Source organism: Hippocampus guttulatus, chromosome 17 (assembly GCF_054856545.1).
Source record: "Hippocampus guttulatus isolate MCC_2025c chromosome 17, RoL_Hgut_1.0, whole genome shotgun sequence".
Taxonomy (NCBI): domain Eukaryota; kingdom Metazoa; phylum Chordata; class Actinopteri; order Syngnathiformes; family Syngnathidae; genus Hippocampus; species Hippocampus guttulatus.
In genome coordinates, this window is record NC_141277.1 from 13,159,157 (window position 1) to 13,182,334 (window position 23,178).

The window sequence follows — 23,178 nt, forward strand, 5'->3', positions numbered from 1 at the left end:
ACAAATATCCGTGTTTAAAATGAATAGCGGACCAGCAAATGACACACTTGTGATGTCAGTTCCCTATTTGGTGGCCAATATGGACGAACCCACTCAAACAAATATTTTGTCGTAGAAGTGCAATAAATCAATAGAGAAGTGTATTTTTCAGTTTTTAGGTCATTTTCACTGCCAAACCAATGACAACCATTCAAACCATACATGTTTATTTGACTGGTATCTCTTTGCACAACAACATAAAACAATGTACTTCTACAATAGATATTGGGATTGCCGTCTACTCACCCTGTAGATGAAATTGGAACGCCCCACTCTGCCAATCTTGCCGATGTGATTCATGAAACACAGGTTTCCCTCCGTGGAGCCATACACTTCACACATTTGGATGTTTCCATAGCGTCGAAGGAACTCCTGCCAGACATCCTGACGCAGCCCATTCCCGATTCCGATCCGCACCGAGTGGACCTTGTCGATCTCTGTCTGAAGGTGGGAAAGATTACATTACAATCAAAGTTAAAAAAAAAAAAAAAAAAAAGCCAAATCTTTTAAAATGTCTTGTATGTTATCTACATTTATTTTTGTGCTTGCAACATTGTTTTTCTTCTTTCTACCCCCCAAATTGCTGCTGTAGACTGTAAATTTCCCCAGTGTGGGACAAATAAAGGATATCTTAATCTTAATGTCAGACTTTTCATTTCAATATATGTACTGTATAATACAGGATATGGTAGGAAGAACTTGATCCGGGTTCAGACCAGCTTTGAAAAACAAAATTAGCATACATCTCTAAATGTATTACAGTGTTCCCTCAATTATCGCGGTTAATGGGGACCGGGACCCTGCGGCCATAAGTGAAAACCCACGAAGGAGGGTTTAGGGATTTTTGTGTAAGTGTATGTGGGTACCAACATGTTTCAAATATGTAAACAGTGACTATACTTTACATCAGGGGTGCCCAAACATTTTGAACCGAAGATCAACTTTTCGTTCAACCAACCTCCCGGGATCGCCCCTTACCATGCACGCACGCACGCGCGCGCCATGATGAAAAGCCAAACACGGAAGCAAGCGATGCAGTTTTGCAGCCTCTTGACTATCGTAGCTCACACGTACCGTTTAAAAGTGCTTCCCTCAGCCCTCTAGATTCCTATTCTTTGCCCGTGCACTCGTGAATTGTACACGAAGCAAACTCTGAATGAGAATAAGGACGATCAAAGATATAGCGCAACAGCTCTGATCACAAGCTGCAATTGCAGACTGCTGAGCGCTAACAACTTCTGCTGACGTAGTCACGCGCCACCGGAGGTTAAAGATTTACCTGCTTTATTTGATTTTATTTTTTAAATCTTTCTTTGGGAAAATGAGACTGATAGGATGATTAGGGTGCAGTGTGCATTAACACAAAAAATATATTACTAACATGTACAAAGACACACAAATGTTGTTTTTTTTTTTCTCCTCAACACCTTTCGGATCTAATTGGGACGAGTCCTAGATCTACCGGTAGATCAGGATCGACGTAATGGGCACCCCTGCTTTACATATTTGAGAAAGCTGTAAATGTATGTACTTCAATCTTTAATTATAAAACCTTGTACAGTAATTAACATTCATCAACACCACCCCCTGAGAGAGGCGAAGAGACTTGTGTTAGTGGCATAGAAGGCGGCTCTCACTTTACGCTCTGACGGTGTAGCAGCCGTTAGCCTCCAGCTAGCTCCTGGCCAGCTATCCCTGCGCAGCCGATGTGTTAATGATAAGAAAATTAATCCGTATTGTTGAGGAGGAGGCGAAGAGACACATGCTGCTTTTTTCATACAAGATCAATCACTCTCTCTCTCTCTCTCTTTCTCTCGCTCTCTCTCTCTTCTCCCTCCCTCGCTCCCTCCCTCCTCAATTCCATGCAGCTTCTATTAGGACAGGGGTCGGCAACACGCGGCTCAAGAGCCGCATGTGGCTCTTTAGTGCACCCTAGTGGCTCCCTGGAGCTTTTTCAAAAATGTTTGAAAATGGAAAAAGATGGGGGAGGGAAATATATTTTTTTGCTTCAATATGGTTTCTATCAGGGGACAAACATTATTAACGTTTTCCAATACTGTAAAAATGTTTTGAATATATATTAAATTTCAACATTTCGTCAATGAGGATTTGCGTCATAGCCTGCGACACACATTTCTATTTGCAGCGTGGCATGCCAGTCAGGGGGCTCTTGTAAAAAAACAAACAAACAAACAAAAAAAACCAGCCTTTCTTGTACAATTCATCGAGGGTACTACTCGTTCATCTTAGCGGCTGTTATGGCTGTTGCTCATTACGGCATGTGTGTGTAAGTGTATGCGTATGCTTGCGTGTGCGGTAACGGGTTGATCGAAAAGTAGATCTTCCGTCAAAAAAGTTTGGGCATCCCTGCTCAACAGGATGAACTGCAGGGGGAAAAAAAACATTTAATCATGAATGCTTGTGTATTTGCAGGCCAACTTAGTCATGTTGATAGCAGGCTAATATCGCGAATACAGATACTACAGCATGTGTTGAGTTCATGATAAGGCTTTTAATTTTTTGCTGCTCCAGACATATTTGTCTTTTGTTTTTTTTTTATCCAATATGGCTCTTTCAAAATTTTAGGTTGCCGACCCGTGTTAGGGGATGGCCCGCTCCTTTTCCGATGTGACTGTACACCAGTGTTCAAAGATGTCACGGTTCCAGAAGGTTCTGGAACAGAATCGGACTCCAAAACCAATGACTCAGACAAAGGCACAAAAAAATTTGTGCTGTCAAACGATTAAAATATTTAATTGTGATTAAAAACACAACTGTCATAATTAACTCATAATTAACTGTGATTACTCACACATTTTTTATCGTTACTAAATTTCCATTGATATTTTTTTGTCCTATTTTTCCCCGTTTTAATGCTCTCATCAACATGTCAGTTTTCTATGTGCAAAATGCAAATATTTACAGTAAATATTCCCATCCCCAGAATTCTATGAAAAGGAATATCCTTCACCTGTCATAAAAATCTATGCATTAACATTTTGACTACGATATTACATGTTACGTAAGCAGAAATTCCACTAGCCGTAACCCGGATGGAGGCGTAATGCCACGGGAGTTGAAATACACGCAACGCGACACGTGTCTCCTGTCGTCTTTCCGATGCGACGGAAAGACGACAGGAGACACGTTTTCACTTCGCGTTTTTGGATCATCAGATTCGAAACAACGAAGTGTAAGTGAGTTTTTATTGGCGTGCGTTTTACTGTAATTGTGAATGATTTTAACTTTATTCACTTACGTCGTGTAGATCATGGCATCGAAACGTAGAAGAACTGTAATGATTGTAGCGGAGCGACTGAAATGTAAAAAACATCCAGGAGACACTTGGAGTCGGAAATATGCAAATCTACGAAACTTAAAAGGCATTGATTCAACTACTGATGACAAGCCACCATCCAGCAAGGAAGCAATGCAAATGGCAACAAAAATACTTCAGTATGCACAAGAATCACCAGACATCGGTGATCAACGGGACAGTTACTTGCAACTAGCAAGAAAACTGTATGACACGCAGGCAAACATTGTCATAAACCAAAGAATGCATCCAACAAAACAATCCAAAATAGATTTTTTTCCCCAAGACAGAAAAAAATAAACATTAAAATACTGTACATATTGTACTGTTGTCATTTTTTTTGATACACCTGGATTGCAGTTTTTGTTATCTAAACAGTATATCTTTCCATTTTATTGATTGTGTTGTTACACGTGCATTTTGTCAACATACTTGCAGGTTCATAAAGGACATGTACCATGCTAATTTCCCAAATGAGGAATTTCTGTTATCAGGACAGATAGGACAGCGCAAACACAAGTCCGTACTAGAGGATGTTTACTGTACTGAAACAACAATTTCGATATTCAATTTTACATGAACATTTTTTACTTGGAGCAGTTATTCACGCATAATCTCTCGCATAATATTACTGTCCATCAACAACAGAGAAAAAAATATTTAGTCACACAACAGCTCTTTTTAGGGAATCAAAACGGAGCAATATAAAATTATAAAGTGCACATCTAAGGTAAACTACTACTCAGCCTACAGTGGATTTAAGCCATGGTTGCATACTTCGTTTTTCTCAAGTTTACTTTGAACACAGCAGTCAGGCTATGTTGATTCTGTTGGTCCTTCTTGTGCGGACATCTCTCTATGGTTTTGTGTAGACATCATTTAGAATGACAACACTTGGTTAGAGGCACAACACTGGAGACGTTTTCTTATTTTCAGTGTGGTCGCTACCACTACACCGCTGAACTCTCGACGTGCCTCAGCACACCCTCACTGTCAGATGAATACAGGGAAGCTCCACCCCCTTTATTTATATGGACACGGAACACGGTAACCTTCCACACAAAATAGTTCCAAACAAGTAACAATCGTGTCAGTAGCATACAACGTACTCAACAGGCTACCTGCTCTTTATTCACCAGAGGCTCATCAACCTAGTCTCTTATTTCTCTCCCAAAACAGTGTCTTCTCCCACTTGGTGTACCTTAGCCTTTTCGGTGTCTCGCGCTGCCATGGCTGGCAAAACAGACATGGGCGTGGACCTGTGCAGTGCGCTTGTTGTTTTGTTTCTGGTTTATATATAGAGCAACGTAACATCCGCTGTGACGTGTTTCCGCATTAATCTCGCGATAAAATTTTTTTATCACATTAAAATTGATTTAAATTAATGCCGATAATAACGCGCTAAACTGACAGCACAAAAAAAAATATCTTTTACAGGAAGAATGGCGCAAAAGCGGCAAAGTACAAAAAGTGACGCTGGTAGGCATACCGGCAAACAAGTGAGAGAAACCAAAAGCACTTGCAGAAGGCAAGGGAAATTGCAACGAAAATAGCTTGTCAACAAAGGACGAGATGCCCAATCACGAAAATACAAAAACAGAGTAATAGCAAACACAAGCAAACTACTTATGGAAAAACGGAGAACCAAGAACGAGAATATGGAGCAATATCTGAAACGTCTAGAAAACTGCACTTGAACTAATTGCATAAGCATGGTGTATTATTCGACAGCCATCCGAGATGTCCTTAAATCGTCTGTGTTCAAATGAGGAACAAGTGTGCAGCAGGAAAGACCGTAACACCACTGCCACTCACTGGGGACTAAACAGAACGGAATCATGTCAAAAGAACTGTCCATAAAGACATGGATATTAGAGATTAGTGTTGATAAACTTGACTGCCATGCAGAGTCCTGACCATGACCGATAGAACACCTTTGGTCTTAATTAGAGTGGACACTGAGAGACAGACTTTCTCGTCTGACATCAGCATGTGATCTCTCAAATGACCTCAGGGTGAATTATTTTTTTAAAAATCCCATAAATACACCACTGAACTTTGCAGAAGGCCTTCCCATCCATCCATCCATTCATCCTCTACCGCTTATCCGGGGCCGGGTCGCGGGGGCAGCATCTTTAACAGGGAAGCCCAGACTTCCCTCTCCCTAGCTACTTCTTCCAGCTCTCCCCGGGGGATCCCGAGGCATTCCCAGGCCAGCTGGGTGACATAGTCTCTCCAGCGTGTCCTGGGTCGACCTCTGGGTCTCCTCCCAGTGGGACATGCCCGGAACACCTCACCAGGGAGCCCGTTCAGGAGGCATCCGAATCAGATGCCCAAGCCACCTCATCTGGCTCCTCTCGATGTGGAGGAGAAGCGGTTCGACTCTGAGCCCCTCCCGGATGACCGAGCTTCTCACCTTATCTCTAAGGGAGAGCCTGGACACCCTGCGAAGAAAACTCATTTCGGCCGCTTGTATCCGGGATCTCGTTCTTTCGGTCACGACCCACAGCTCGCGACCATCGATGAGGGTTGAAGGCCTTCCTAGAAGGGTGTTATTGCTACAAAGGGTGGGTACCTCCCTTGGGGAGTTCTGTGGGAGGTGCTTCGGGAGTATGGGCTACCGAACCCCCTGATCCAGGCTGTTCGGTCCCTATACCACCAATGTCAGAGTTTTATTTGCATTGCCGGCAGTAAGTCGGAATCGTTTCCACTGAGGGTTGGTTTCCACCAAGGTTGCCCTTTGTCACCAATTTTGTTCATAACCTTGATGGACAGAATTTCTAGGCGCAGCCGAGGCATTAAGGGTGTTCAGGTCACGTCCCTCCGGCCTGAGGACAAACTGGCAAACTGGGAAAAAAAGCTGGTAAGAGTTATGGAATAACAATGGGATGTTAAAAGTGAGTTAAGATAGGTAAGATAATACTTTTGGCAATCAAATGTACTGTAATCAAATAATAATATGTGTCCTGTAAGAAGCTGGACCAGTCGAGTCTATCCAGTCTTTCACCCAAGGATAGCTGAGATAGACTGCAGCTGACACCCCACCTTAATGAGGACAAGCGGTCCAACCATCACCGTCGACTGAGTTTCCTCATATGAAGCTAGATATGTGACCAACAAATTAGTGTCTTATCAGTTATAGCTTTAATTAACATTTGCATTTTGAATATCAGGCCCTTGAATAAAAGGGAGAATAATAGAATCAGGGTTCCCAGTCGACTAGTCAAGGTTTTATATATGCAGTAATAAGGACTCACTGCGTGAGTATGTCCTTTGATGGGTGTAATTCATGTGTGTAAACTGTTGGTTTCCTAATTACTGATATTCTGACGACGACAAATGAGCACAGTGGCATGGCCAAGCTTTCACCCACTCAACAAAATAACAGAGGGGCAGTGGACAAAGAGGACTTTCAGTCTTGCATCAATAAGGCGCTCTGCCATCATATTACGCGTACGTGCATATCTATGTGTCCACTGTGGGAGGAGCAAACAAAGGCAACAAAAGACGGTTTTCTTTGGTTCACAGAGCATAGTGTGATTCACGACTCGGTGATTTTGGACTAGACAACTGTCACAGACGATGGAAAATCTAGATAAAAGAATTAATTGTTGCAAAATGTGACCAAATATGATACGATCCTTGACCCTCAATATGTTTCTTGCTTTTAAGATATATACTGGAGTGCTGACACTGAACAATTAGTGTTGAACAAATCCTGGCAGCTCCTGTTTAAAATTACTATTAATGATGTGAAATTAAATCGATGACAGAAACTCATTTTTGGGGATGTGCCACCAAAAGATTTGAGGGGGGGGGGGTTCAATTTCCTTTTAAAAAACATTCTAAATAAATCTAGAGGATATTGTGGGTTTGAGAGTAGATGCCGTAAATAGTTCTACGGAGAAGCCAGCATGACTGACTGGCTGTGAAGTAGCCACTTCCTTATGGTGTTCGCAGAAGACGTTTTCTCATAGGTATGTATGTTTGACTGGGTTGTCTTTGACTAAATTAGCTAAGCATATTGGCTCGGCTGCTATCAAACATCAGAACTAGTTTGTAAAACAATAAGAGTGTTGGCGTTGGAGGTGTTGGAGAGCACAAGAAACATTTGGGACGGTTCCCCGGAATGGCTGTTCGAAAGACTTTTTCTTGAGACAGATATATCAATTTTCACTGAGGATGCAGAAGATAGAAAATAGAATACCAATCTATATTTATCAACACACACACAGTTAAATAACAGGCAGTGTTACCTTGGGCTGGTTGCAGAGATATCGGCACAATTCACCAATATACTGGAAAACTGTCACGTTATGTTTGCGACAGTCATTCCAGAACTGTGAGGCTGAGAACTTCTTCTTGAGGATGCATGTTGCACCTGTGACAAACCAACAACATTAAATTCAAGAGGACAAAAATAGTTGCACTGTAATCTCCCTCTATATCACAGTTTAAACTTTGTTGCCCTCTAAATTAACCCTTAATAAGTCTTAAGAAATTAAAACCAACTCAAGGCTCGCAATTGTTATTAGGGAGACGTCTTGTTTGTTGTTCAAAGGACAGAACCAGCAAAACACGAGAATGGTGTTTGTGGTCTCACAATGGTTTTGTTTGATGAAATCTACAATTTGTGTATTGTAATTATCCATTTTCTATGTCCTCATTAGTGTCATAGATGAGCTGGAGCCTTTCCTGGCTGACTTTGGGCAAAAGGTCGGCTACACACTGGACTGGCCAACAGCCAATCGCAGGTCACTTAAACAGACAAATATTCGCAACTGTGGAATATTTAAACTTCAGTGAACCCGACACGCAAATGTGGGAGGAAGCTGGAGTACCTGAGGATAAACCACGCAAGGATGGGAAGAACACGCAAACTACAAACACGCAGAAAGGTTGGAGTCCAGCTTTGAATCCCCAACCACAGAACTGTGAGGCACAGTGACGTGCAATGAGGTTTCAGGGCTGGTGAGACAAACAAATTGATGAGCAAAACAAAGTGGAGTGTTTGCCATTGAATGGGGAGCCCAAAATTAATAACTAAATCAATTTTACACACACATACACACACACACGAACGCACATTCGTGGGGTCACAATATTCATAATACTGTGGTGATAAAAGTGACTCAATATCATTCTTGTCTTGTCTCAGTATAAAATAATGAGTGTGTTTAAAATATCGGTGGTGTCGGACATAGGCACATTGCTGCTTAGTCGGGCTGCTAAGGGCTTCACTCTACAGTGATTCCTCACCGCTTTGAGTTTTGTGGCTTCAGTGTTTTGCGTTTTCTTCCCCAATAGTAATTTTAAAATAAATAAATAAAACACAGCCATGTTGGCAGCCATATTGCGGAAAGCCGCGTTGTTTCATGTTGATGCACACGAGAAAGGTTCCCTGCCCGCTGAACAAAGAACTCATGTGACTCAGAGGCTTTTTACATGGCCACTCAAACAAGACGCATGATTGGTTCCTGGCACGACATTGACAAATGAGAGCACGAGTGGATTTATCCCGAGAGCTGATTGGCTGCGCATCATCGCCAGTCAATTGACTCTCTCGCATACTTTATCTAAGTGTTGTGTTCACAATAACTTTTTTTGTTGAAGCAATATCTTTTTTTGATTTCTTAAGCTGTGCTCCAACCCCTTGCCACCCCCCGAGGCAATGCATCCCAGCTGGGTGATAACACGTTCGCCCGCTTGTCGGAGATGGCACCATCAATAGGCACACATTGCTTTAATGGTAGCGGCGTGGGGGGCGGGAGGAGGTGGTTCGCAGCCTTGACACTGACAGTTTCGGCAAAGGTTGAAATGAAAGCTGAAACTGATTTTTTTTTCAAAGTTGTCATTAAAAAATTGTTAAAAATTAAAAACTTGAACCTATTTCAACTTGTAAGAAGGCAAGATGAACGTCATAGCGTTAACCATCTCCATGGGATTTCTATTTGCTAGCGTCAAGCATTGCAAGCGATCGCTACCGAATCTTTTTATATCCAACACGTCAGGTTAACAAAACGAACATGGCAATTACAGCTGGCTGGAGATCGCAAAATTCATAAATGAAGTGTTTTGTTAATATTCAAGGAAAATCGATGCCAGTTGCAGCTAGCCAGCCCCCCGTCGTACAAACTGAAAGGCATATTTATTGACTATTTTTTATGATTCCGACAATAACACCTGATTTGGTTGTACTGTAAATCCCCTCAAATTAAAGATGAAAGTCTGCAATGAAAGTACATCTTGTTCGTTTCATTGAAAATCCACTGTGGTGGTTTTTATAGTCAAAAAGATGAAAACTGTCCTGTGAATGATGAGATGACAAAATTGAAATTTATGCATCAGATGAGCTCATTCACAAATAATTATCAATACGTAGAGAGTAATAATTCACATAATCGTTAATCTATTCATATTGGATATGAATTATGACACATCTTAATTTAAGTGCATAATATAAGACTTATTTAAAAATATTAACTTTTATTAAGAAGAGTAATTATAAAATCTGTGTTTTCCAACCTGGGGAGCCAAGACACGTATTATGCAAAATAAAAAGCTCATGATAAACCACAGACACAAAAATGACAAAAAGTATCCATACTGAAACAATGATCTCGGTTTCGTACTTATTTAATGTGAAATTTAGGCTTGTATAGTTAACCACAAAGCTGATGTATTTGCTGGGAACCATGACTTATTACCTTGTATGAAATGCATTTGAAAGGCTCCAAATAGATACACAGGTTGATCGTATATTTTGCCGTCCAAGGGTCGATGACAATAAAAACAATAGTCATGTAAATAATAATGAGAGCAATTAAAAGTAATACTGTAAAGTTACAATTTCACATTTAAAATAAACCCATATCGAACCAAGTTTAGAATGCACTCCCACTCCTACGGCCCCTCCTTTCAAGAAGAAACGTCCTACTGCGTCACGAGTTAAGTATATAGATATTTAAAAAAAGAAAAAAATCAAGTGCATTGTATCTTGACCCGCCCTGGCAGACCACAGACAATCAGTTAAGTTATTTCTACAATTGTGGCTGCTCAAGTCCATATCTAATATCTTGAAATGGTCTTATATGAAATAGTAGTTTGCAGTTGAATTTTTAGATAATTGGATGTTTAATGAACTGTCGCTGCAGTGCGATGATGCTTCCATCTGTTAGGGAGGGGCCAGCCAGGTAGCCTCCTCAGCCAGGGTGCTCTGCACCTCACACCTGAGACTCATCAGCTCATCACCCACCTGTTGCCAATCTGCTCGTTTGGACTGGTATAAATTGACTCACACACACAGACCATTCCTCAGTGCAAGTACGTGCTGTCACCACACCAGTGGGCTCTGTTGGAATCACCTACAGTTTTCTTGTTCCATGTGTGGACATTCCCTTGTGGACTCCTCGTGCTCCCCCCTGAGCGTTTAAGTCAGTCCCAGTTTTCTCCCTGAGTAAGGGTTTCATTTCCTGTGGACATTTTCCCTTTGGCTTCTTCGTGCTTCCTCTTGAGTGACTTTTCTAAGACTTTTCAATAAACTACACCAAGTGTTGGCTTCAACTATACCTGCCTGTTGTCGTGCTATTGGGGTCACATCCAAACCCTAACAACATCAAGGCATTGTAACATTTTCTAAGGTTCTTGGGAAACATCATGACTCAGGTTTACAGTGGTACCTCTACTTACGAAATTAATTGATTCTGGAAGAAATTTTATAAGTTGAGACACATTTTCCATGTAAATGCCCTAATCTGTTCCAAGACCCAATTTCAGACATAAATGTTTTATGAAGCATAAAAATGCAATTAGACTATTGCACAATAAATGAGAGTTGTGCATAATGTAAAAAAACAAAGGATATACAGAAAAAAAAGTAATTTAACTCTTTAAGACGTACTTGTACGTATTTTTAAAATTAGGCCCTGCCTACCAAAGACGTACTTGTACGTCTGTCTTTTTTTTTTTTTTGCGTCATAGAGAGGAGGAGGGTCTGATGCAATCTGTGAATGAGAATAAGCCGTTTGCATTGTAAATCATGTAAAAAAAAGCCACCAGTAGGTGTTTGAAATGCATGCTTTTACAAAAAGCTCTTTTTCTCAGTTTTTTGCCCAGGAATCGCCATTTTCATGAAACTTAGCCATTTTGTATTACTGAAGAATGGAAAAAGAAACATTTTTTTTCTGCTGAAAGAAGAGAGTCCAAACTTCATTTTGGTATTTGGTCATGTTTATATAGCATTAGAACCAAATATTCTGTGGGCCTTGCAAGATAAGTCAAAATCCAGTAAAACGCTGGGAGTGAGGGGGTTGCTCCAGTGAAAATGGCTCGGATTGAATGAGTTAACGTTTAACTGTGTCCGAAACGTTTTTTTGCCCTCTTTAGTGCATGTTCTGTCTCAGAGGTGGTTTTTGCCTGGCGTTTTGTAAAGAACTGATCAAAGGACGTTTGCTTTTGTCGGCTTCTAACAATCCTTCGAAAATGTCTAAGGCAAACATTAGCATAGGGAGCAATCGCCCAACTGGTGAACACTTTTTCTGGGTGATTCACATTTACGTAAAACTGTCGGAACACCTCATGGCCAGAGGGGCGAATGATGAGGATGCTGCATAGACACAGATCAATCTATCTCCATAGACACATACAGGAAAGGTCCTCTTAGCCAATGGGATGGCAGGATGTTGCTTGGTAATAGCCAATCGCAGAGCAGCTAGCTATAAGTAAGTTGCGTTCAGGAAACTTGGAGCTGTGAGTAGCAACTCATACTGTATTTTTACCTTTCGTATCATCATCCACACATTAACTCGATTATTTTTGATTTTTCATGCATTGTGCGCACAAGGGCAAAGTGTCCTTGAGTGTCTTGAAAGGCGCTTATTAATGAAATGTATTATTATTATTATTATTAATGCAATTCCTCACAGAGTATCACGTTTGGAAAGGATTGTAAGAAGGTGCAATTGCCAGCAGATGGCAACAGTGCCTTGGATCAGAGCATAGATAGTAGTGTTTATAGAGTAGAATAAGCCCACACTGATGGGAAAGAAATGGCTGAGGTAAGGCTAAGTTCAAAGGAAGTATGCAGTGTTATCGAAACATGCAGAAATACAGGCAGTTGACACTGAAAGACAATCTCTTCAGAGTTGAAAGCCACACAGGGTTGCAATCAGTTTATCAAAATAACAATGACGCTGAGAGCATGCGTGTACCCCACGGCACTCCTCTCCTGAGGCTCTCTGACTCATTGGGGCAACCGTCCGACTACCTCACCGTGCTTTTCAACCAAGGCTACAAAAGATAGGGACCTGAATTGCTTTTGTGATGCTGATCCTGACTATAAATGAGGAATTTACAGTCAGGAAACCTAGCAGAATAACAGTTGACACGGCCACATTAATAGATAACATATTTATAAATAAGATTGATCATAAAATGGAATGTGGACTTCTCATTAATGATATAAGTGACCATCTACCTGTCTTTGCAGTTTTTCATAATTATTTTGATAGAAAAGCTAAGTCAACAACTCACATAACAGAAATAAGACTAAGAACCCAACGCTCCATCGATGCTTTTAAGCAAGACCTAGAAAAACAAAACTGGACCGAGGTCTACTCAAACGAAGACCCAAATACAGCGGTTGAAGTATTTCAGTCTACCATAATCTCCTTATATGATAAACATTTTCCATTAACTAAAGTCTCCAAAAAGTATAAAGACCCAAGTAAGCCATGGATAACGAAAGGCATAGAAAACGCACGTAAAAAGAAAAACAATTTATATAAATTGTTTTTAAAATTGAGAACTAAAGAAGCAGAAAAAATATATAAGACCTATAAAAATAAACTAGTAAATATTATAAGAACCAGTAAAAGAGATCATTATCATGCACTATTAGAGCAGAATAAAAGTAACACACAAGAAATATGGAAAATACTTAATCAAGTAATCAGAAATAGTCCTAAAAAAGTGGATTATCCAGAGTATTTTATCAAAGGCAAAAATACTATTCTGGAAAAAACTGCAGAAATAGCAACTGAATTTAATGAGTACTTTGTCAACATCGGCAGTAACCTAGCAAAACAAATTCCTGATCCAACAAACTTGTTTGAAATAGATATATACGTAGAAAAAAACTCCTCCACGATGTTCCTTACTGCTGTAAAACAAGACGAAGTATCAAATATTGTAAAAACTTTTAAAAATAAAAAGTCAACTGATTGCTTTAATATTGATGTGACAATAATAAAACTGATTATAGAATATGTAGTGCGACCTTTCATGCACATATGCAACCTGTCATTCAAAGCTGGTATCTTTCCATCAAAAATGAAAATTGCTAAAGTTATTCCACTTTATAAAAGTGGAGAAAGACATCTGTTTACAAATTATAGACCAATATCACTCCTACCACAATTCTCAAAAATATTAGAAAAACTATTTTCTCACAGACTTGATAGCTTTATACAAAAACATGTACTGTTAAGTGAGAATCAATATGGCTTCAGGGAAAAACGGATCACCTCAATGGCAGTTATGGAGTTTGTGGAAGCAATAGCCACTAATATAGACAATAAAGAATTTACTGTTGGGGTTTTCCTAGATCTAAAAAAAAGCTTTTGACACAATAGATCACAGTATATTATTGAAAAAAATAGAAAGATATGGCATGAGAGGTGTAGCTTATAAATGGATAAAAAGTTATTTAGAAAACAGATATCAGTACGTGCAGCTCAACAATAAAAAAACGAATCAACTGAAAATCACTCATGGAGTTCCTCAGGGGTCAGTGCTTGGTCCAAAACTATTCATCTTATATATAAATGATATCTGCAAGGTCTCAAAACAATTTAAATGTGTCCTATTTGCTGATGATACAACTTTCTACTGTTCTGGAATAAATCTGAAACAGCTCCTGACAACCGTAGAAAACGAAAACTGGTTCGACAGAAATAAATTGTCACTTAACCTGAAAAAATCGAAGTTAATTGCTTTTGGCACAAGACCAATCAAACACCAAGCTAAAATTATGGTAAACTCAATTGAGATAGAAAGAGCGTATGAAACCAAGTTTCTCGGATTAGTAATAGACTCAAAACTATGTTGGAAGCCACATATCGATAACGTAAAAAGAAAAATAGCCAAAACCGTAGGGATCCTCTACAAAACCAAGGAAGTGCTAAATAAGAGATCTTGGTACACACTATACACTTCATTATTATTACCATATATGACCTACTGTGTGGAAATATGGGGAAATGCCTGCAAAACAAACACACTCCCTATTCTAAAACTACAAAAAAAGCAATTCGAATTATTAATAGATCAAAATATATGGAACCCACAAATCCACTATTTATCAAATTAAATACGATGAAATTTTATGACCTGGTTGACTTTAAAATCGCCCAATTAATGTACAAAGCACACAATAACCTGCTCTGCCAAAACATTCGGAAGTTTTTCGAAATTCGAGAAAGCAGCTATGATTTAAGAGGTACCAACAACAAAAACTCAAAACAAGAACAAACATCAAGCAAAGAAGTGTATCTGTCAAAGGTGTTAATCTGTGGAATAATTTCGAAACGGACCTGAAAATGAGTAAATCGCTTGCTGAGTTCAAAAACAAATTCAAAAAAATAGCACAAACAACCTACATCAAGCAGAGTTAAAATGATAAATTCTAAACATTAAATATAATGATAAATCAGAACTAAGTTGATAAATAGAGAAAGGTATTGAAATATCCATTATGAATACAGGAGAAAATTGACACAAGAGTGCCAGGGTGTGTATGTATAAAATCCCGATACAAACCAAAAGTTGTAAAAATATCACGGGTAAGGGTAAAGCATGAGCCTTAATGGAGACTTCTTTCTTCTTACTTTCTTTCTTTTCTGATTGATATAAAAATGATTAGATATAAACACATAACACGGGGTATGACTAGATAAGTTCTCTACTTCTTCCTACTCCCTTGAACATAATAACTGTGTTGAATGATGACTGATTTCTCTTTCCTTTTTACTATTTTATTTACCTTATTTTCTGTCAAATTATTACTGTACATGTTTTATGTTCAATAAACAAACAAACAAAACAAACAATTTCCCTTGGGGATGGGCTGAGAGCAGCAGAGAAACTTGATAAAAGAGAACTTGTTCCCAGGCTAAATTTTAGTAACTTCAAATTTACAGTAATTCCTCACTTTTTTTTGCAGTGAATGGGGATCAGAAAGCGCCCACGAAAGTTGAAAACCGCGAGGTAGGATTTGACCCCCCCAACGAGAACGTTTCATATATTTTTAGACCAGCATGTTTAAAATATGCAAACAGTATGAATACTTTACATATTTGAGACAAATATAAGGGTAAACATCTTAACTTAAATCTGGAAAAACATGGATTAGGTTGTGGACCCAGCATCAGAATCACTGACTTTGCAGCAATATAGATTTTATGGTACTTTATAAATTTTAGTTCTATATTGTCCAAGCTATGCAGGGAGCAGACGTCTGGATGATTCTGGCTGGCTGAGAACCACTGACTATCCCCCATTTCAGTGAATGTGTCATGGTTGTGCTTGGAAAAGGATCCAAAAGCAAGGAGGCAGGAGAAGGATGGTGTACCGAACAAAATGTATTTACAAAAACACTCGCGTGGAAGAGAATCCAAAAGCAAGGAGGCAGGAGAAACACGGTGTACCAAACAAAATGTATTAACAAAAACACGAGCAGGGGTGTACTCTGTAAAGACTAAACCCAAAGTACTAACAAAGTTCTGAAATGACGAAAATTCAAAGTAACAACATTGGGAAATAAAACACATCGCTACGAGAAGCAAAACAACTTGACAGTAACAAGGATCTGATCAAGACTGACAAAGACATAAAGAACTAAATTGTGTGTGTGTGTGTGTATTATATATTTTTGTGTTAGGGTGCATAGGCTGCAGTGTACACTATCCGTTTCGCTTTCACCCAAAAGATGTATACAAAAAAAAAACAGATGACCTTTAACCTATGGTGGCACATGACCTGCATCGCCGGAACTTGTTCGTGGTCAGCAGTCTGCTATTACAACTTGCAATCAGAGCTGTTAATATGTACCTATTTTTTTGTTTCCTCTCATTCAAAGTTTGTTTCATCTGCAATTCACCGATGGCATTGTCAAAGAAGGGGAATCGGGAGCGCCAGGAGAAGTATTTTAAAACGATAGTGATGTTTCTGCGCTTAACATGCCAAAGTGCATTGCTGCCTGCGTGTCAGGTCGACCACGAATGTAGGTGGTGATTTCCTTTCCACAAACTCAAACTCTTGTACAGGTGTGTACTTAATTTTTCTGTTTCGTTCATATATTAGGATCCGTTATGGCAATGCGCGTGCATATGTGTGTGCGCGCGCGTGTGTGTGTGTGTGGCCGTTTGAAAAATAGATCTTGGATAGGTAGTGGAGTGTTGAACAATATAGTGTGTATCATATTGTGTGCTTCCATCCAACCACGTGAAGAAAAAGAAAATGCTCCTCGAGATGGTTAACACACACACAAACCATTTTAATACAATGTTCATACATTTTGGGCAAATTTTGACATTGTAACTAGACATTTGCAAATACCTTTTTGCCATCAAAATTGCTTTTCAGATTTTTTTTTTTTAGAATAAAGGTACTGTTTAGATTAGGGATGTCAAACTCATTTTTGTTATGGGCCACATCATAACTACGGTTTTCTTTTGAGGGTCGTTACTACGGAAATCGAATAAATGCCAGACTGTATTCTTTTAGCGTAGCTCCATCTAGTGGATGGCTAATGCAACTTCAGCCACTATTGTTGCTCCTATTCGATGCGCCTTGTAATGCGGTGCACCCTAAACATGAAAAAAGTTTTAAAATAGGCCATTCACTGAAGCGCCTTATAGTGCAGATAAAATGACATTCGTATTGCAACTGCGCATAGTGTAAACCAGGGGTCTCAAACGCCGGTCCTCGAGGGCCGCTTTCATGCATGATTTCGAAGTTTCCCACGTGCTACAGATTTGATTCAGATGATCAGTTATTCATCAAGTTACACTCGTGTTAACAGTAGTTGTTGATTCCGCTTTAAAAGGCACTCAACATTTCCAGATAAAAATGTTAAGGCTACAGTATTGCCTTCAATTTAAATTGCAGCGTCAGACACAAACATCTTTAACGTCTTTTCTAAATTCACACATTCAATCGCAGGTCCTTATTTCATTCATTCATTCATTTTCCGAACCGCTTAATCCTCACTCGGGTCGCGGGGGGTGCTGGAGGATATACCGTCCTTATTTCAATTTTGTCTCAATTTTTTTTCAAGACTTACGGTAAAAAAGGTCTGAAAATAGCTGGTACTGAATGAGTTTTAATCAAAGTTGAATGTCCTATCAACTTAAGGTAGCTTGAACATCATCATTGTTGGGGGTACATGTTATAGTACACTATTTGTACAATACTCTTGTGTTATTCATTAATCTTGCTGTCTCTGAACATATTATGCTTCCAACATGTTCCAAAAAAAGCATGTCTGCCTTTCCTTTCCACAACACTCAATAAGCGCTTGGTAACTGAGAACAGTATTTGCCGAAGCTTTGTAGGTGGGATTTCCAGCACACTGCAATTGTACTTTCAGGTCCACGAGCTCTGTGCTGCTCTCTTTCTCTTTCTGTCACTCACCTCTCAAACCTCATTCTAACTGCAATTTTAGAACAATTATTCATCCCACTTCAAGCGGCCACAAAGGCAGTATCTGAAACTCTACTCTTGCACGGAAAAACCGTTGGGGCGGAAAGGTTATATCTGTGTGGTTTAAACAAACCACCACATGTCAACAGTGACAGCACAGAATTTAAATAATCCAAATATTTAACAAAGCAGTTTCATTGGCCTGCGCTGACTTTAGCCACTGCTAACCTCTGGCCAGATATATCATCAATTCAATATGAGAGGACAACAACCTGTCCAAGGTTTATCACATCAGTCGGGACGTTGACCTCCGCCGTTTTAAGTACGTTGAACTTTTCTTGGAAAAGGATACAGATAATGTCGGCAAGGAACGGTTTTGGAACAATTCACTGTACAGCCTGCTGCATTCACGAGATCGCCCACACAAGCATGTTTCAGCAACAGAATGAACACATTGTGCACAAATAAATAGTTTCAGAAGAGGGTCCAAAGATACCCTCGCAGTCCAGTAGCAGCACAGAAGTGTGATTCCAGTTAGCTTTTGCAGGAACTCGATCATGCTTCAATGAAATCGTCATGTCAGAAATAGCACTCCAGACAAAATGCGAGTAAAGCTTTCAAAAAAAAAAGTTCAGACTGGAAGCCATGAGTATTTTAAATGCTGCGGTTTAAATATTGCTTTGGCTCATCAGCAGATTTTGCCAATCCCAGGGGCTGGTTGCCTATTTTTAGTTTCCCCTCAACTCAGCAAAATAGCCTTGACGCTTCATGATTTATTAATTGTTTTCCTTATGGAAGCGTTAACAGTTCACATTTTCAAAATTAATTTGACATTAACATTAAAAATAACATTAATCATGTTATTAATGCCTCCTTCATGCAGCCTTCAGGTTGAAGGCGAGCATTGAAAAAGGCGATCTCGCTGCTTGTCGACTTTATATTGACTTTGCATAATCGATCGTGCTAATTCACTTAAATGTTATTTTGTGGCGTTTCCAATTGTGTTTGTATATAGTGTGTCCCGAACTTTATTCAGCCAAGGCACCCATTTTTCCATTCGATAAGATATAGCCAGGAAACTATGGCTTTGTCATTATTCTGTTTGTGGCCAACAGATGGCACTGTAGGGCTCTCCCTGCAGCTGCACACCTGTTGGTCGTTATACAATTATTGCTTTAAAAGGACTCCCGGCACGACCACTCGGTGTCGGGTCATTGTTTGTTTCTTTGTGGCTGTCGTGTATGTTTGTCATGTTTAGGTCATGTTTTTCGTCATGTTTCTGTTATTGATAGTGTTTTGCTTAAGTCATGGTTTTTGTTTGCTACTTTGGATTCATTTCATTCTTAGGACTTTGTTTTGGATTTAGTTTTCTGTGTTTTATCAATACACTTCTTCAAGTTCACCCTGCTCCTCCCTCGTGCCTGCTTTTTGGGGTCCACCACCACCCATGCATCGTGACAGGCTCATTCTGTGATATGATTGGCAAATGTTTATTGTATCTTCTGCGATTTAATGGAAGAACATTTCATTGTTCTGCCTGTCACTATCTGTCTCTGGCTTTGATAGATTGATAACCATACACATTATTTATAATTAATAAACTCTAAATTGTCCTTGTTTAAATGTGACTGTAAATAGGTTTTTTTTTTGTTTATTCGCTATGTGCCCTGCTGGCAAGCACTTTCAGGCGTATGCCCAAATTTAGCTGGGATAGGCTCCAGCTAACCTGCGCCACTCATGACAACATGCAGTTGAGAAAATCGATGGGTAGGCGTCAACTGTTTGCACCATTTAACCTTTTGGCAACAAAGGCATCAAAACCAAATTAACGACCTAAAAACACTTGCTCATTTTCGTCAGGTTTTGCTTCAGAAACCAAATGTGCAATTGATCTCAATGCATTTACATGCATGGAAATGAAAACTAATTTTAAGATTTTGTACTTTAAAACAGAGTACTTTTATTCTGGACACAAGTTCATCTATTCAAGATGGCGGCGTAGTTGGCAGCAGTCTGCAAGTGTTCTTCAAGACCTTAGCTTTTTTTGTTGTTGTTGTTTTTGTTTTGTCACATGGTGTTTGTTGTTACTTTGTGTGGACCTGATGTGGACTGTTTTTGGCCATGATATTCATTAAAGGAGAAGCATTTGTGCTTGGTGGTTGCATCTTCTCGGCAGCACGCATGTACCAGCACTGATTTTAATTGGGAGGATTTTTGTTTTTCGACTGTCGCCGCTGGACAGCCCCGGGGGCACTTATGTTTTTTGTGCCTGTAATGGGCAGCATGTTTTACAGCCCTATTTTGTTTAGCGGAGATGTCGGCGCTGTTGGATAGACTGCGTTGGTGTAGCTGGATGGATGGCTTGTGGAGCCAAGGATGAGAGGCGCGTCAGCGCGTAGCGTGGATCCGTATTTGTAACTGACAGTTGCCGCTTGGAATTGAAACGGATTTACATGGGACATGAGAAGTAAACTAATCCGTTTTTTCCTAAATGGCCGCTACAGCTTCTTGTTGTTTACTTTCAAAGGTAGCTTGTAGCAGACGTGCGCACATTTTGAGCAAGGACACTTTGATTCTCTCCTCTTTCATCTAGAACTGCTTCAAACAACAAAGCTCATGCAGGAAAAGTGGTTAAGATTGAATGACTGTCTGTGTTTTATATGATGTTATATTATTTTGTTTTTATTATTTTGTTATTTTATGTTAACTGTTTTGGCGGCCCGGTAGTCCAGTGGTTAGCACGTCGACTTCACAGTGCGGAGGTACCGGGTTCAATTCCAGCTCCAGCCTCCCTGTGTGGAGTTTGCATGTTCTCCCCGGGCCTGCGTGGGTTTTCTCCGGGTACTCCGGTTTCCTCCCACATTCCAAAAACATGCATGGCAGGCTGATTGAACGCTCTAAAATTGCCCCACGGTGTGAATGTGAGCGTGGATGGTTGTTCGTGTCTGTGTGCCCTGCGATTGGCTGGCAACCGATTCAGGGTGTCCCCCGCCTACTGCCCGAAGACAGCTGGGATAGGCTCCAGCACCCCCCGCGACCCTAGTCAGGATCAAGCGGTTCGGAAAATGGATGGATGGATGTTAACTGTTTTGTAAAGCGCTTTGCTACAGCTACAGCTGTTGTGAAAGTGCGCTATATAAATAAAGATGTATTGTATTGCAACTTTACATGTAACAAGGACCGTGTGTACACGGAGTAATTAAGTTACAATGACATGCAGCTTTTGGCATACTTCTGTGATGAGATAATACAACATTCCGTTCCACTGCAGTGCGACAGTGTCTAATACATTTTCAAATGTCAAATAGAGTTAGACACCAAGTTCCATCCCAGTTTAGCAAGCCACAGTTTTGACCATATAATGGTGCCAGTATGATATTGGACACATTCTTCTTGTCTGTGGCCCATCAGAAGAGAGGACCGAGAACAGCAACAAAAGAGATTCTTGTTGTCAAGTGGAAATTAAAGATTGTTGGAATGGAAGGGACGTGATAGACTGCGCACACGCACATACACACACACACACACACACACACACAGGCACACACCCAAGTTTGGCCAGGGGTAACTCATTCTATTGGCAGGATAAAAGGTTGCATTGAGTCACGCTTCCAAAGCATTTGTAGAATTTGAATAACCTTTCCTCCAAATATTTCCAGGTCATCTCGCTCGTCAGCGGTGTCCAAACTTTTTTTGACCTAAGATCTACTTTTCGATCAATCAACCTCCCGCGATCGACCCGTGACCTCGCACGGGCGCATATGCACGCACTTGCACACACATGCCATGATGAGCAACAGCCATAACGAACGAAACAGAAAAATAAAGTAGACAGAGTTGATGAATTTGTGAAAAGGATTTCCTGCCTACCTTAGTGGGAGACCTGACGCAGAGGCATGCGACACACTTTTGCAGCCTGTTAACTATCATCGGTGAAATGCAGATGAAAAATTCTGTATGAGAATAACAATCATAATAATAATAATAAAAGCTATATCGCAACATGCCTGATCCCAAGCTGCAATTGCAGACTAGTGAGCGCTAACAACTTCCGGTGACGCAGGTTACACACCACCGTAGGTTCACGGTGACCTGCTTTATTATATATTTTTTAATACTTTTTGTGAAAGTGATGATTAGGGTGCAGTGGGCAATAACACAAAAAGTGTATTACTAACATGCACAGAGATACACAAATGTTTGTTTTTGTTTTTTTCCTGTACACCGTTCGTGATCGACTTGGGATCAGTCCGCGAGCTACCGGTCGATTGCGATCGTAAATAAGTCAAAACAAAAATCCGAAGAGGCCCATAATATCAGACAACTGAAATTTTCGGATGGAACTGATATTCCACCCGATCCTGAAAATGAGTTTTTGTATCTGCACGTGAAGTTAACTCTCGTGGAGTTTTCTCAAGTTTTACTTCGACAATGTCGCACTATACTTTAGTTTGTTACTCCACTGAAAATTTTGAGTTTTATTTTTTAGATTTTAGTTACTTTCTTTGATACAAGATACTTAAATATAATGTTTTAGCATCATGCGTGGCATGGTGGTCAACCGGTTTGGACATCAGTCATACAGTTCAGCAGTTGTGGGTTTATATCCAGGCTCCAGCGCTCTTGTGTGGAGTTATGTTCTCTCTGTGCTTGTGTGGGTTTTCTCTGGGTACTCTGGATTCCTGCCAAAACTTGCATTTCAGATGAATTGCAGACTATAATTTGTCCGTAGTTGTGAATGTTCTCTACTGGCTGCTGTCTAGTCCAGGGCATACCCAGTCTATTTCGCGAAGGCCCCAGCTATTTATTTTGTGCCTTTGTGGTTTTGAAAAGCCGCTACACTAAACTTACAGCCAGGCAAAATGTAAGCATGTCGGGTTACTTTTATTCAAATGAAAAAGTAAAAGACATTTCAGACAATTCTGGATGCACACTCATTTTCTTGACTTGGGGCTCCGTATTCGCAGATGTTTAAAAACAAGTGACTCAGACTTAGGTGGAAAAAAAATGTGATTGAATGGTAATGCTGTACTCGTGCATTTCAGCAAGGGCATCGCGGTGACAAATTCTCAACAGATGAACATCCAGCAGTGGTTGTTACCGGGCCCAGATCATAATGGTAT

General features: G+C 40.1%; 1 protein-coding gene across 1 annotated transcript in view; it reads right to left on the reverse strand.

Moving 5' to 3' along the window:
* slc27a6 (solute carrier family 27 member 6) overlaps positions 1-23,178 on the reverse strand; it is a 59,052-nt gene that overhangs the window by 21,337 nt on the left and 14,537 nt on the right. Inside the window, exons 4-5 of the mRNA XM_086135182.1 lie at positions 7,612-7,736; positions 286-480 (exon numbers count right to left, since the gene is read on the reverse strand). Of these exons, the coding sequence (XP_085991308.1) occupies positions 286-480; positions 7,612-7,736 (320 nt within the window). The remainder of the gene's footprint in view (positions 1-285; positions 481-7,611; positions 7,737-23,178) is intronic.